We start from the raw sequence: 13,141 nt of genomic DNA on the forward strand, positions 1-13,141 counted from the left end.
AATATTGTAGGAACAATAAAAAATTTGGCAGAGTGTGTTTTTATTGATATCCTAACACATTTAGGGGGTGAGAGTTGAATTTTTTTTACCCATTATAAGGACCACCCTAGTGTAGCATACTTTAGTAACTAAAGTCCTGGATGTTTAAAATAGTAAAGAGTAAAAACAAGTGGTGACTCATAGGACTAGACTAGAGAAATACCATATAATTTCACAATTGTATGTAATATTTTAGATTGCCACGCCCATGAAACCACCCATGAATAATGCATACTGCATTCAAAAAAACAAGTGCTGTAATCATCGGGTCCATTTACACCTGGTATTAAGATGTGTTTTGATCACAAGTGGACGAGAGAGACACACCTGGTATTTTAATCTGTCTCTTACGTCCAATGATTACTTCGAAGGGAAGGTCTATGGGCGAGTCCCTCTGTTTTTGTTTAAAACATGAGCGTGAGAAATTATTGGTTTTAAGTTGACGTGCACTAATATTGTGTCAATGTATCGCAACATTTTGAAAATGTATATGTACGAGCATTCTCGGATATTTCAGAGCAACTAATGAGACAAGCTTGTGCAAATTTCACACGCTTGCAAAATGAAACAAAAATGAAAGAGGCGCTTTCGTTTTAGCAATGATAGCCTAAAGACAGCGTCGGACACTGTGGGTTCATGCTAGAAGTCAGGAGCATTGAAAACATTGTGCTCGGTACATCACTTTAGATCAATAGGTGGAAAGAAGGTGGTATTTTGTCGCCGTTCTAACGCATTCGACCACATGAGCGTCTATACCACAAAAGTGGATGAGCTCAAAACGGTTTACACATGTATGTAGTTTCGCCCACTTGGGGTCTGACAGACCAAAATACCAGGTGAAAACATCCTCTTAAAGTCCTGTAAATTGGCAGAAAATAAAGTTGTTTACAAGGCGTCAGGCTACTACAAATCTGTTCTTTATGCTTGGTACACACCAAAAGATAATCAGGCTGATTTTGGGCCAATTTCCCCCCTTCCAACAATCCTAGCTATGTCCTGATTGGGTGATTCTCACGAAATTAGACTTATGAGATGTCATGAAACATTTTGATAATAAAAGTAAATGCTACCAAAATAAGAAGCATACAGTTACAAACATCTCTTCATGTACTATTTTGCACATGATTTCAAATGACATCATACGAACCAATTTTGTTGTTTTTTTCCACATTTAAGGGGAAAATTTTCATTACCGCAACATGTCCATGACTGGATTTGGGTTCTTTGACATGGAAATATTTATAATTAAATAATCTAAAAAATAAAAAGCTTCAGTGCATGTTATACTATAAACATTTACAGTAAAGAAACATGTGGTATTTGGTGATCATTGGTAAATGTAGAGACAATAATAAGAAATTTAAATGTGTCCAAGACCAATTTTCCCATTCTCCGCAACAATTTTCAATAAATTTTCAAAGCTTTCAAGGTAATAACATTTTCAGAAAAAATTGTTGGAATGGACATAATTGACTGTGACACTCAAGATGGCTACCAGGTAAGCAGTTTTAATTTTTTCTCTGCAGATAAAAGTTGAAATTTTGTTTGTCATAGTACCTAGACAACTTTTTAGTTCTCATTACCAAAACATGAATTTGTAAATGCATATATTTAATGTAATATCATGTTGCGGTAATGATCATTTTTGATAATGATCATCTAAAAAATGTAGATAATTCTATAGGAAATATTTTTTGAATCCTCTAAAAATAATGGTTATAGTAAGTTCAGACCTTAATATTATATGTGCGAAAAAAATTGGCTTCAAGAGCTTTTTAAAAAAATCTGATGCTGGACACCTTCTAAATCTGGATTTCATGAGAATCACCGGATTCTCTTGATGGTTCTACAGATTATCTTCTCCGATTTTCCCTGGGTGTGAGGTGTGTTAAGAGTGTCCGAAGCTGATCGGAAGAACATCGGAGCCGCCCCGATCGCGAATCGTAAATATTAAACATGTTTAATATTTACGATCAAAAATCCTGTGGGGGGAAACGCGCGCACGCTCTTGAGATTATCACGTGAAACGAAACTATCCAATCAGAAAGCTAGATGATGGAAAGCAGTCATGGCGCACCACAAAGTGAAGTTGATGTAGACAGCAAAGATGGACCATGTTCCCGCTGACTTCACCCAAACCCTTTTCGTTTTTTCCCCCTTGAATTTTCTGTGAAAATCATTCCAAACACTATCATTGAAATTTCTTCCTGCATATCGTCCGCCATGCTTATTCTGAAGTCTGGTGAGATTTTGCGAAATTTCCTATGTTCTCTGGTTGAAAATCTGTTGGTGTGGTGTGCTGTCTTTGACACATCATGGCACACCACACACTATAGGAGCAAAACGGTTAAATCTAGTTTTTTTATCCTCATGTTTGTGGTCCAATACATTTTGAAAATCTTATAAGATGTAAAAAATCTTTTGGTGTGTACCCAGCATTAGGCTTGAGGCATTAAATCACTGCAAAAAATGCATCTGTTGCATGTGCTGATTTGATGCTTTAAGAAGAATCCTAATTTTATACAGACTTTAGTTCTTTGTGTTATGTAGCTGATTGAAATGTGTCAGTCTAAGAGGTGTTGTGTCTCGTACCTTTGCCTCTCCAGACCTCAGCGAGGTGGCAGCCGCTTTCTCCTGCCTCTTTACAGAACTCCACCACATCTTTACAAAGCGTCTCTGGAGTTATGGGCACCTCAGTCAGCAGCTGTTGATTTTCACTCAGAAATACAGTCAAAATCATCTGTAAAAAAACAAAACAACAAAACAAAATTTTTTTCTGTGAGTTAAATTTCTCATTTTAGACTGCGTGAGTTTTCTTCTTCTCCTTCCTTTTCAAAAATTGTTTATGTTCATTTTCTTAGTGGTCTGACCTACCACAGGTCTCCTCAAATGAGTGTCGGTCGCAAAGACGGATGAGAAATACATAAAAGACGCTTGGGCTGAGGGGAATTACAAGTCTCTGCTACACACTGCCAAGACAAAGCAATCATTATGATTGATCTATTATCTCTGCAGCATACCAAAACACATTGGCATGGACTTTAACCACATTATAATAAAAAGTAGGGGAGAGCGGGGCACAAACGCTTTTGACTTTGGCTCTATCATTTGATATCAAAAATATTAAAGGCGAGATGCATGACTTTTGAAAAAAAAACTTTGGAAAAGGGAGGCGGGCAGACTACCAAAACACACTTGTAGCCAATTAGCAGTAAGGGGTGTGTACTTATCGACATTGTTGCCTGGGTTGTGTATGTGTGGGGCGGGTCTATCAAAAGAAGGTCCAGATTCTATTAGGGTAGAGGCGTGTTTGTTTAGATGATTTTAAATGTCAACATTGGTTTCAGAGATCATGCACCCCACCTTTAAGTTAGATTAAAGGAATAGTTCATTTTCTTAAAAGAAAAATCCAGATAATTTACTCACCACCATGTCATCCAAAATGTTGATGTCTTTCTTTGTTCAGTCGAGAAGAAACAATAAGTTATTTTGACAATAAAAATAACAAATATACACTTTTAAACCACAACTTTTCGTCTAGGTCCAGTCCAGCGCGACCTAATGTAAATGCGTAGTGACGTAGGGAGGTCACGTGTTACATATATGAAACGCACATTTGCAGACCATTGTAAACAATAAACTGACACAAAGACATTAATTAGTATCATTCCACATACAACAACGTCGGAACGGTCCTCTTCCAACACACTTGTAAACACTGGGGCGGAGTTTCGCGTTCGTCCTCTGTGACCTCTTGACGTCATGACGTATTGCGTGAGGTCACGCTGATGCTTTCAGGACTGGATCTAGACGAGAAATTGTGGTTTAAAAGTGTATATTTTTTATTTTTCTTGTCAAAAATGAAAATCGTTTCGCTAGATAACATAGGTGCTCTTTAACACAAAGGAATATATTTTGAGCAATGTTTGTAACCAAACAGTTTTTGAGCACCATTGACTTCCATAGATTTTTTTTCTCCTACTAAGTCATTGGTGCTCCTGCTTCCTGCTTGATTACAAATATCTTCCTGTGTTCAACAAAGAAATGTATTCAAATATAGGTTTGTAACAAATTAAAGGTGAGTATATGATGGCAGAATGTTACATTTTGGGTGAACTATCCCTTTAACCCTGCTATAGGGTGAGGCTTTAATGAACGACGACCAATGAGGTTTCAACAAAAAAGCTTAAACTCACAGTCTAGCAAACAGAATAAAGAATCCCCCAAAAATATTCAAGCCTTTTGATGAAATTAAAGACTAAAAATGTCAAATGCAAGACTAAACTGAAACGTGTACATAAATTGTGAGAGGTGCTGTGAATACACTGCTATATGGCTTATATATAATTATGAGTGGTTGCTCTGTGATTCAAAAGTTTAATACTTAGCCTACATTTTCCAAACCCTTTACTACCTAAATATAAGAAATATTAATAGCAATGCCTTAATAGTGAGTAAGCACCATTAAAATACATTTCTAATTTAGAGTAAACTTTGGAGTCATTTACAGGACACTACTCTAAAAATGCTAGGTTATTTTTAACCCACCGTTGGGTCAAAAATGGACAAACACTGTAATTTAACCTATGCAGGGTTGTTTCCCCTACTGAAAAATCCAGCTAAGACCAGCATAAGCTGGTGAGCTGGTTTTAGCTGGTCTCCAGCTTGGTTTTAGCTGGTTTTGCTGGTGTAGCAAGCTGGTCTAGCTGTGTTATGGTCACATTTTAAGCTGGTCTAGCTGGACTTAGCTGGTCAGGCTGGAATGCCAGCTGGCATTCCAGCCTGACCAGCTTTGTCAGGCTGGGAGGACCAGCGTAAAAGACCTTAAAAAAAATTCAGTAGGGTCAACCCATTGTTGGGTCAAATATAAACCTTTTCGGGTAAATTTAACCCAGCGGACGTAGGTTAGTCCCTTCATGACCCAACGCTGGGTTAAAAATAACCCATCACCCAACAAATCTAGATATACAAGGCATTTAAGCAATGCATTACAACAGTCATCAAAACGTAAACACACTGATGTATGTTTGAAATCTGGCTCTTCACTTTAGCTAAAAATGTAAACACATCTTGTAAACCGGTTTGAATTCAGTTCCCACCTATAGAGTGTGGGCTCTACTCCTATAATGTGTAACACAATCTCTCCAAACAACCAGACACCAGATTGAAAGGGAAATTCTGTAAGGATTGGATTACAGGACAGAGCTATAATAATCTGATTAGGAGGGGGTGCAAACATTCAAGCGTGTGGCTGTGGAGAGCTAAGGAAACTGTTTCCCTGAATAAAAGCCAAACAAATCCAGAGAGGGAAATGTTGCTGTGATCTGTGATGACAGAGGATAATCCGAACCTGGAGAGATGCCCGGAATTATATTGTCACAAAGTTTCAAATTCATACCGCATGGGCCAAAAAAACGCCTAATCATGCTTTATCTGAATAATTCAATCGTTTAACTCGAGCCAAAAAAAATGAAAGTATATTAAAATTGCATGCACGAAAGAACAAAAGTTGCTTGACCTTTTATTGCTTTTTAAAGGAATATAAAAGTTAAATTGTATTAGCACATAAAATAATTTAAAATTATCCCTCGATCTGAAAAAACAAATAATAACAGGATATATGTTCACAATTATATACATTTACAGTGGAAGTCATATCGCATCTTGAATTCTGTCTAACAATGAAACAATTTTCAGCTTTCCTAAAATCTTGAATGCTCGTGTGCAAGAAATAAACAATCATGCCAAGTACCTATAGTCATGTAATTTTTTTATTCTATTGGTGATCGCATCACGAATTTCTGTTTATGTGTCATTGTCATGTATTGGTTAACTGTTTTGTCCTATTTTCTTACCATTGTCGCTTCGGTTTAAGGTTAGATTTACATAAAATTACATCCTTACCCAAACCCAACTGTCACCCTAACGCCAGGCGACAATGGTTTAAAAATCAGAAAATATAAAAAAAATAAATCAGAAAAAAATAGTACAAACCAATACTTAAAGTGACATCCTAATGCAAACACCAAATCTAACCCTAAACCGAGTAACCAATACGTGACAATGAGACACAAACAAAAACTCGTGATACAATCACGAAAAACTCGGAAATTCGTGACAGTAAAGAATCAAAAATTTACGTGACTATAAGTACGTAATTTTGTGAGACTGGGTATAGCAAACAACATGTGTGTGATACAATAACCTTTGAATTATTCATTACAATCCAACTATAGTAAAACTTTTAACACATCTCACTTACACATGCACTAACCACAAACTAATACAAACCAATTATCCGAAATCTATTCTAGACACGTGCCTATCTATTTTAAGCCAAACATAAGTGCTTAAACTTCTACACTTAGCGTCCCCTTGCCTGTCACTATCTATAAGCCCTCCAGACTTTCACCTTAGCCGGCCCGTGTGGTGCCTTCATCTTGTCTTTCCCCTGCGTCCGTGATCTCTTCTGCAGCCAGGGCCTGCACTTGGAGGTGCTGACCAGGCTGCTTAGCACCATGCTGAAGAACCTCCTCATGGAAGTTGGAGCTCATGGAAGACGTGAAGGAGCCAGGCAGCCCGGGCTCTGGAGGTGCCTGCTGCCACTGGGGTTTACTCTATCTGTGTCTCTCTCTGGGTGCCTGACTGTCTGTGAGCATGTAACAGTGGTTGGGGAGGGGTGGGGGTGTTTTGGGGGCATGTGGGAAGGGGAGGGTGGTAGTTGAGATTGGGTAAGCTCTCTCTTCTAAATGCATTTCCCCCCAGGAGCAGCAGAGGTGGTGGAGTAAGATAAAAAGTATCCGATGACAATAGACAGGCGGTCCAGTGACAGATCATTGATAGAGCGAACTCAAGGCTCTTGCACGTGTGTTTGACGTCACCCGTGCTGATATACACAGCAAAACATGACTCACTGTAGGAAGTCAAACCACTTATGTTATCAAACGAAGACGTATGCAAAAAATGAGCAGAGGTTCTTCTAGCACCTTTATTTTAAGGGTGTAGGGGATTTTAATCATTTCTTTCTGGCCCAGGTCAAAAGAACCCTTCCACTAATATTCTGTTTATAGATACAGCTTGGGTCCCTTTAAGTTAATGGGATATTTTGCCCATTCAATTGTCCACCGCGCAAATAAAGGTACAAAGTATGCAGATATGCTCCAAAGCATTGTGGGCCAACATGGTATGAAGGAACATATTATAAAAACCTTAATAATAAAAATATAAAAACTAATAAAAAACAATTTTAAGATCAGTGCAAATATTAACTTCTTCTTAAGCGTACTGAGTATTCTCGCTGCTTCTGTGCAGCCTCCATCCTGCAAGCCAAACTTTTCTTTTTCCAAAGAAGGAAGTCACGTCGCAGTACCCAAAGCTTTGTCAATAATAAATCTCAGGACACAAGCAGGTCTTGTCACACTGAGTCTTGGGCAGTCCTAACAAATAAAGCTCTGGCAAGGGATACATCTGACTGCATAGCTGCCCAGTTTCCACTGTAAAAACTGTTATTGCTTCCTTTAGTTTTATAACAACTATCCATATTAAAACCATAAAAAACTGCAAACAATTCTATAGTCAAAACAGCTAAACTTAAGCACTATCCAAAAAATGAACACGTCCGAGATCCTTTTAGTTCAATCCTTTGATGTAGATGGGGTTCGTGCTTATCCCCCAAAGCATTGTGGGATTGTTGACATTTTAAATGCTCACCTGATTTACTGTACAGGGCTGTCAATAGGGTGTCCATAGCAACGACTGCATCCACGGAAACATGCCCGATACCTCACTACACTCCCAGTCTTAGATGTACATAAGTGCAGTTAACGGCAGTAAACAGCACACTCAATCTTTCACAGCATTAAATGGCCCTGACAGTTTCGCCCTCTTATGGCTCAAATCTAAGCCTAGTGAGCTTGAAATGTTTCGGATTTCACGGAAGATGTGGGTTGAATGGCATAAAATAGCAAGGAAAGGAAACTAAAACAGTTTAAGCAGAAGAATATGAAATTAACATCAGCAATTTTAAAAAGAATTTATAAATATATCCAATAAGAAAGGTCATGTACTCTTCCAGTTTTCCTGAAATGCAGTTCGTAATCTTTATAGTTATTAGTCAGTTCATTTTTCTTTTCTATAGAGAAAAAGCATTGGTCAGGATTGTGAGGCTTGAAGGGAAAAGATTATGGATTGTATACCAGTCAATAAAAAAAAGAAGGTTAAATTGTGACCTAATTTTGGAAAATAAAAATGTTTTACAAATATTCTATTCATCAATAATGCTTAAAAGAATGGTATTATTTTTTTAAAGCATTATCAAATTTAATATACTATGTATTTTACGAGTTGGCTAATTCGTATTAATTGGTACGAAGAGAATTGTACAAAAACATAATATTATCATAAAAAAAAACAATAACGAAACAACCCCCATAACCCCACAGTCACAGGGGTCAAAGCAAAACATATAAAATCTACAATTGTGGTCATACAAATTCGTAAAATACATAGTATATTTAATTTGTTAATGCTTTTAAAAAATAATATCATTCCATAAACTTATTGATTGACCTTGACCTTTTATTTTCCAAAATTAGGTCACAATTTAACCTTCCTGCTTTAGTTTAATTTATTCATTTGTTACTGGTATACAATCCATAATCTTTTCCCGTAATCTTAATAAAAATGTTTTACAAAATATTCCATTCATTAATAACTCTTAATAAAATGGTATTATTTTTTAAAAGCATTAAAAAATGAAATATACTATGAATTTTACGAGTTGGCTAATTCGTATTAATTGGTACAAAGAGAATTGTACAAAAACATACTATTATCATAAAAAAAAAACTATAACAAAACCAAACCCATAACCCCACCATCACATGGGGCCAAAGCAAAACGTATAAAATCTTCGATTGGGGTCGTACGAATTTGTAAAATACATAGTATATTTAATTTGTTAATGCTTTAAAAAAATAATACCATTGTATTAAGCCCTATTGATTTATAGAATATTTGTAAAATATTTGTATTATCCTTGACCTTTTATTTTCCAAAATTAGGTCACAATTTAATTTTCCTGCTTTAGTTTAATTTATTCATTTGTGACTGGTATACAATCCATAATCTTATAATCTTAATAAAATTTGTTTTACAAATATTCTATTCATCAATGACGCTTAATAAAATGGTATTAAAAAATTAAAAGCATTTAAAAATTAAATATACTATGAATATTATGAGTTGGCTAATTCGTATTAATTGGTACGAAGAGAATTGTACAAAAACATACTATTATCATAAAAAAAATGCAACATGATCTCACAAAGATCCGTGGGATAGTCACAAAAACATTTTTGCTCATTTTTCCGTGGCATTCTCACGGATCTCCGAAGCGACAATGGTAAGAAAATTGGACAAAACTGTTGAGTAACCAATCCGTGAGAATGCCACGGAAAAGAAAGTCCGTGGCAGGGCCACGGAAAAATGCGGAGATCCGTTAGAATGCAACGGAAAAATTAGCAAAAAATTATGTGACTATGCCATGGAAATTCGGGAGATCAGGTTGAGAAAACTATACCGAAACTACACCCATAACCCGACCGTCACAGGGGTCAAACAAAACGTATAAAATCTACGATTGTGGTCGTACAAATTCGTAAAATACATATAGTATATTTAATTTGTTAATGGTTTTAAAAAATATTACCATTCTATTAAGCGTTATTGATTAATATAATATTTGTAAAATATTTTTATTATCCTTGACCTTTTAATTTATTTATTTGTGACTGTTATACAATCCATAATCTTTTCCCATAATCTTAATAAACATGTTTTACAAATATTCTATTCATCATTAACGCTTAATAAAATTTAATTATTTTTTAAAAGCATTAAAAAACGTAGAAATATAATGAATTTTACAGGTTGGCTAATTCATATTAATTGGTACGAAGAGAATTGTACAAAAACATACGATTATCATAAAAAAAAATAATAACGAAACCAAACCCATAACAAAATGTACAAATGTGGTTGTACGAATTAATACAAATTAGCCACCATAAAATACGTACATGAGCTAGCGTTGCAGTTATCTAATTTGTGTTAAGTGTAATACATCAGACCTTATGATTGTTTACTGCACTATCCTACTGATACATATACAAACTTGGTCATAAAATAATAAAAGCAGCAATTAATGTAAAAGATGACCCAAGTCCCCAAGTAGACTTAAAGATTCAGCAATACTGTGGCAATGTTGTGAGCACAAATTTTGAATAAGGAGACTCTGGGGAATTGGTACACCACAGGGACAACAGCAAGAAATCTAATAACTACAGAACAGACCGGATGATGGCCTGCCAACATTCTCTGTTTTGAGTGCAGATGAAGTTGTAATCTAACAGCCGAAATGTTGTCTGCCACGTTCCAGTACAAATCACAGACTCAAAAAGCCCAACTGTGACAGTCAAAATGTTCACAACGCTTGTCAGCAATCACCGGCTATAACCAGAAATTGACGAGGGACAGATATGTGCCCACTGATTTTCACAGCTCTTAAAATCTGTCATGGTTTATGTAGACATTTTCATATATTTGCTGGAAGTGAACAGAATGCATATACCACTTTATTGCCTTATTATATCCAAACTTGCACTTGCATTCGCCGGGTAGAATACAGTGTACTGTACACTGTGGTCAGCAAAAAAGTTAGCTATAAGTTCACTGAAAAAAAAGATTCATTCAATTTACTCAATTTTTTAAGGTAAGTGGTCGCAATCAATTTATTTAAGCTACATTTTAAAAAAAAATTGTTTAAATACAAAACAAAAAGAAAAACATTTGTTTAAATGTATCTTAAATAAATTTAATGCAACAACTTACCTTAAAAAAATTGAGTAAACTGAATGAATCATTTTTTTCAGTGTTTACAAATATTCAAAATGAAGTTTATTTAACTAAGTTCGGGAGGAGCATGGTCATGTGATCCAACCAATCAGTGCCAAGAGGTGCCTATAAAGGGCAGTCCCTCAGCTCTGTTCCGTGACAGATTTTTTGCAGCATCCCTCCTCCACCCCATCACCTCACTCTCATTTAGATTCATTGATAACAGTTAAAGGGGGGGGGTACTCTGGGTTCGGGCAAAAATTCCGAGCTCGGAGCCCTCTCCTCGGACAGCACGCCAAATATGCTTTTTCTCATTCCCTATCGATTACATGTTAATGCGAACTCGTGAATTAGCGGTTTTGCATAAAAATGGTAAGAGGTGGCTAATTCTTATGAATTCTAATGATTTCATTCGTACATTTTATTACAATCTGCCTTTGTTCCACTGACCTTTTTTTTAATGGTTTCAATAATAATCACACATTTTCGTACATTTCACAAATTCATACAATATCATGACCTATAAGAAGCAGTATTTAAATCAAATTTCTCTATGGCTGCAGGTTATTGAAAGGAAAATGCGGTGTGCAATACCTTGCTAACTGGTGCGGTATACAATATGTAAAAAATAATTGCAGACTCGCCGTTGAATTATTGGAAAATAATGCACACTCAAGGTGGTAATGGCATTAATAATGCATTATTTTCAAATAATTCAACGACCTGTCATCAATTATTCCTTACATATAAAACCCTAAAACTGCCAAAAAAAATAATTTTGCCATATGCCATTTTTCTGATAATTTTAATACTGATAATTTCAGAACATACAGACTGAGATTTTTGTTTATCATAATTGATAGCCTATTTATCTCACCTCCAAGGAAGACATTTCTCTTGAATTTCCCAGCTGGCAATATTTCTATTTTTTAATACAATATGCACAAGTAAACATAAACCACAGCAAAACATACTGTGTGTAGGGTTGTTTGGCGGATCAATTTTAAAGCTCTAGCAGGAATTAGGTCCTCTAATCTGAAGTATTTTTAAAGTTACATGTCTAGTACATGATTAGTTCTGAGACTAAGCGCACGTCCAAATTTGAACTTAAAATGCCACGCAATACTTTTGCCAGTCTACGTTTTTGGACAGTATGCTAGAAAAATACTGAATGGTAAATAAGAGAAAAAGTTGCCTGACACTGCCTGTCTAATTCAACCAATGATATTCACTTTAAGTGTGTAGTCCATTAACTATCAGTTAACACTAAATCTACTCCCAATTCTGTCTGTTCTAAATGTGACTGCACAAAGGTGAAAGGTTAATGTCAGTACAGCGGATGCTTCTTTTTTTCACCTTTGAACTTTGACCTGATCTGGCAGTCTCTCTACTCTTTGGTCTAATGTCTTAAGCAAATTCTCCATGAGTTTGATTATGTAATCACTGTAGACGCATGGAAACAAGTGGTAAAATGCATGTTTCTTAAACTAGTATTAAGGGCAAAATTCTGGGAAAAGTCTGGAAAAACTGTTCCAAAATTTGGGGTGTGATGGATCTAAATGAACACAACACTGTGTGTGTCACTATTCAGGAATTCTGACAAATGACCCAACCTCTCCACAGCTTACCGCACAGCGCCTTAAAATATCCCCTGAAGGGTAATGTTTCATTCAACACGCCTCAAACCTCATCATATGGGAACAAATGACAATACAATAAATGTGACAGAATAAAGCATACATGCACAGAATATGAAAGAATATATAACATAATAAAAATATGAACAAAAATAACAAAGAATAAAAATAAGGAAAAAAAGAGAAAAAAATATGAAAAAATAAATATGAAAAATAAAATATATTCCCTTTTCTGATAAAGTTGGGCAAACTGGACAATCAAAATAAATCAATCAAATCTGCAATAACTAAGCTTTACACTTTGAAAAATAGAGATTTGAAAGATAAAAATGTAAGGCCCTTGAAACTAAAGTAAGTAATGATTGTTAAAATGTAATTGCATTAAAAATTAATAAAGTTTAATATTGTGCAATGTGCTTAGAAATGGTGCAAGATATTTTTGTTATTTTTGTATATAACAAATATTTTTTCTAAGTTGTTTTATTTTTTTATCAGATTTACTTAGTCAGTTTCCCCTTAAGTTCACACTGGTGCCCTAGCCAGGCAACAAGTGTTATCTTTTACAAACAAAT

The 13,141-nt window shown here is 35.5% G+C and overlaps 1 protein-coding gene and 1 long non-coding RNA gene across 5 annotated transcripts in view; one reads left to right on the plus strand and one right to left on the minus strand.

The window, feature by feature from the left end:
- Positions 1–13,141, minus strand: part of ppp1r13ba (protein phosphatase 1, regulatory subunit 13Ba) — a 42,529-nt gene that overhangs the window by 28,655 nt on the left and 733 nt on the right. For 2 of the 4 annotated variants that reach the window (XM_073869233.1, XM_073869232.1), the window contains exons 1-2: positions 6,452–6,702; positions 2,632–2,779 (exon numbers count right to left, since the gene is read on the minus strand). In XM_073869233.1, coding sequence (XP_073725334.1) covers positions 2,632–2,779; positions 6,452–6,577 — 274 coding nt within the window. In that variant the 5' untranslated portion in view covers positions 6,578–6,702. Of the gene's footprint in view, positions 1–2,631; positions 2,780–6,451; positions 6,703–13,141 lie in introns of those variants that run through there. The other 2 variants (XM_073869235.1, XM_073869234.1) reach the window with 2 other exon arrangements.
- Positions 1–13,141, plus strand: part of LOC141365231 (uncharacterized) — a 146,818-nt gene that overhangs the window by 1,673 nt on the left and 132,004 nt on the right. The gene's annotated exons all lie outside the window — the stretch shown is intronic.

The sequence above is a fragment of the Misgurnus anguillicaudatus genome, chromosome 7 (assembly GCF_027580225.2).
Source record: "Misgurnus anguillicaudatus chromosome 7, ASM2758022v2, whole genome shotgun sequence".
Classification (NCBI taxonomy): Eukaryota; Metazoa; Chordata; class Actinopteri; order Cypriniformes; family Cobitidae; genus Misgurnus; species Misgurnus anguillicaudatus.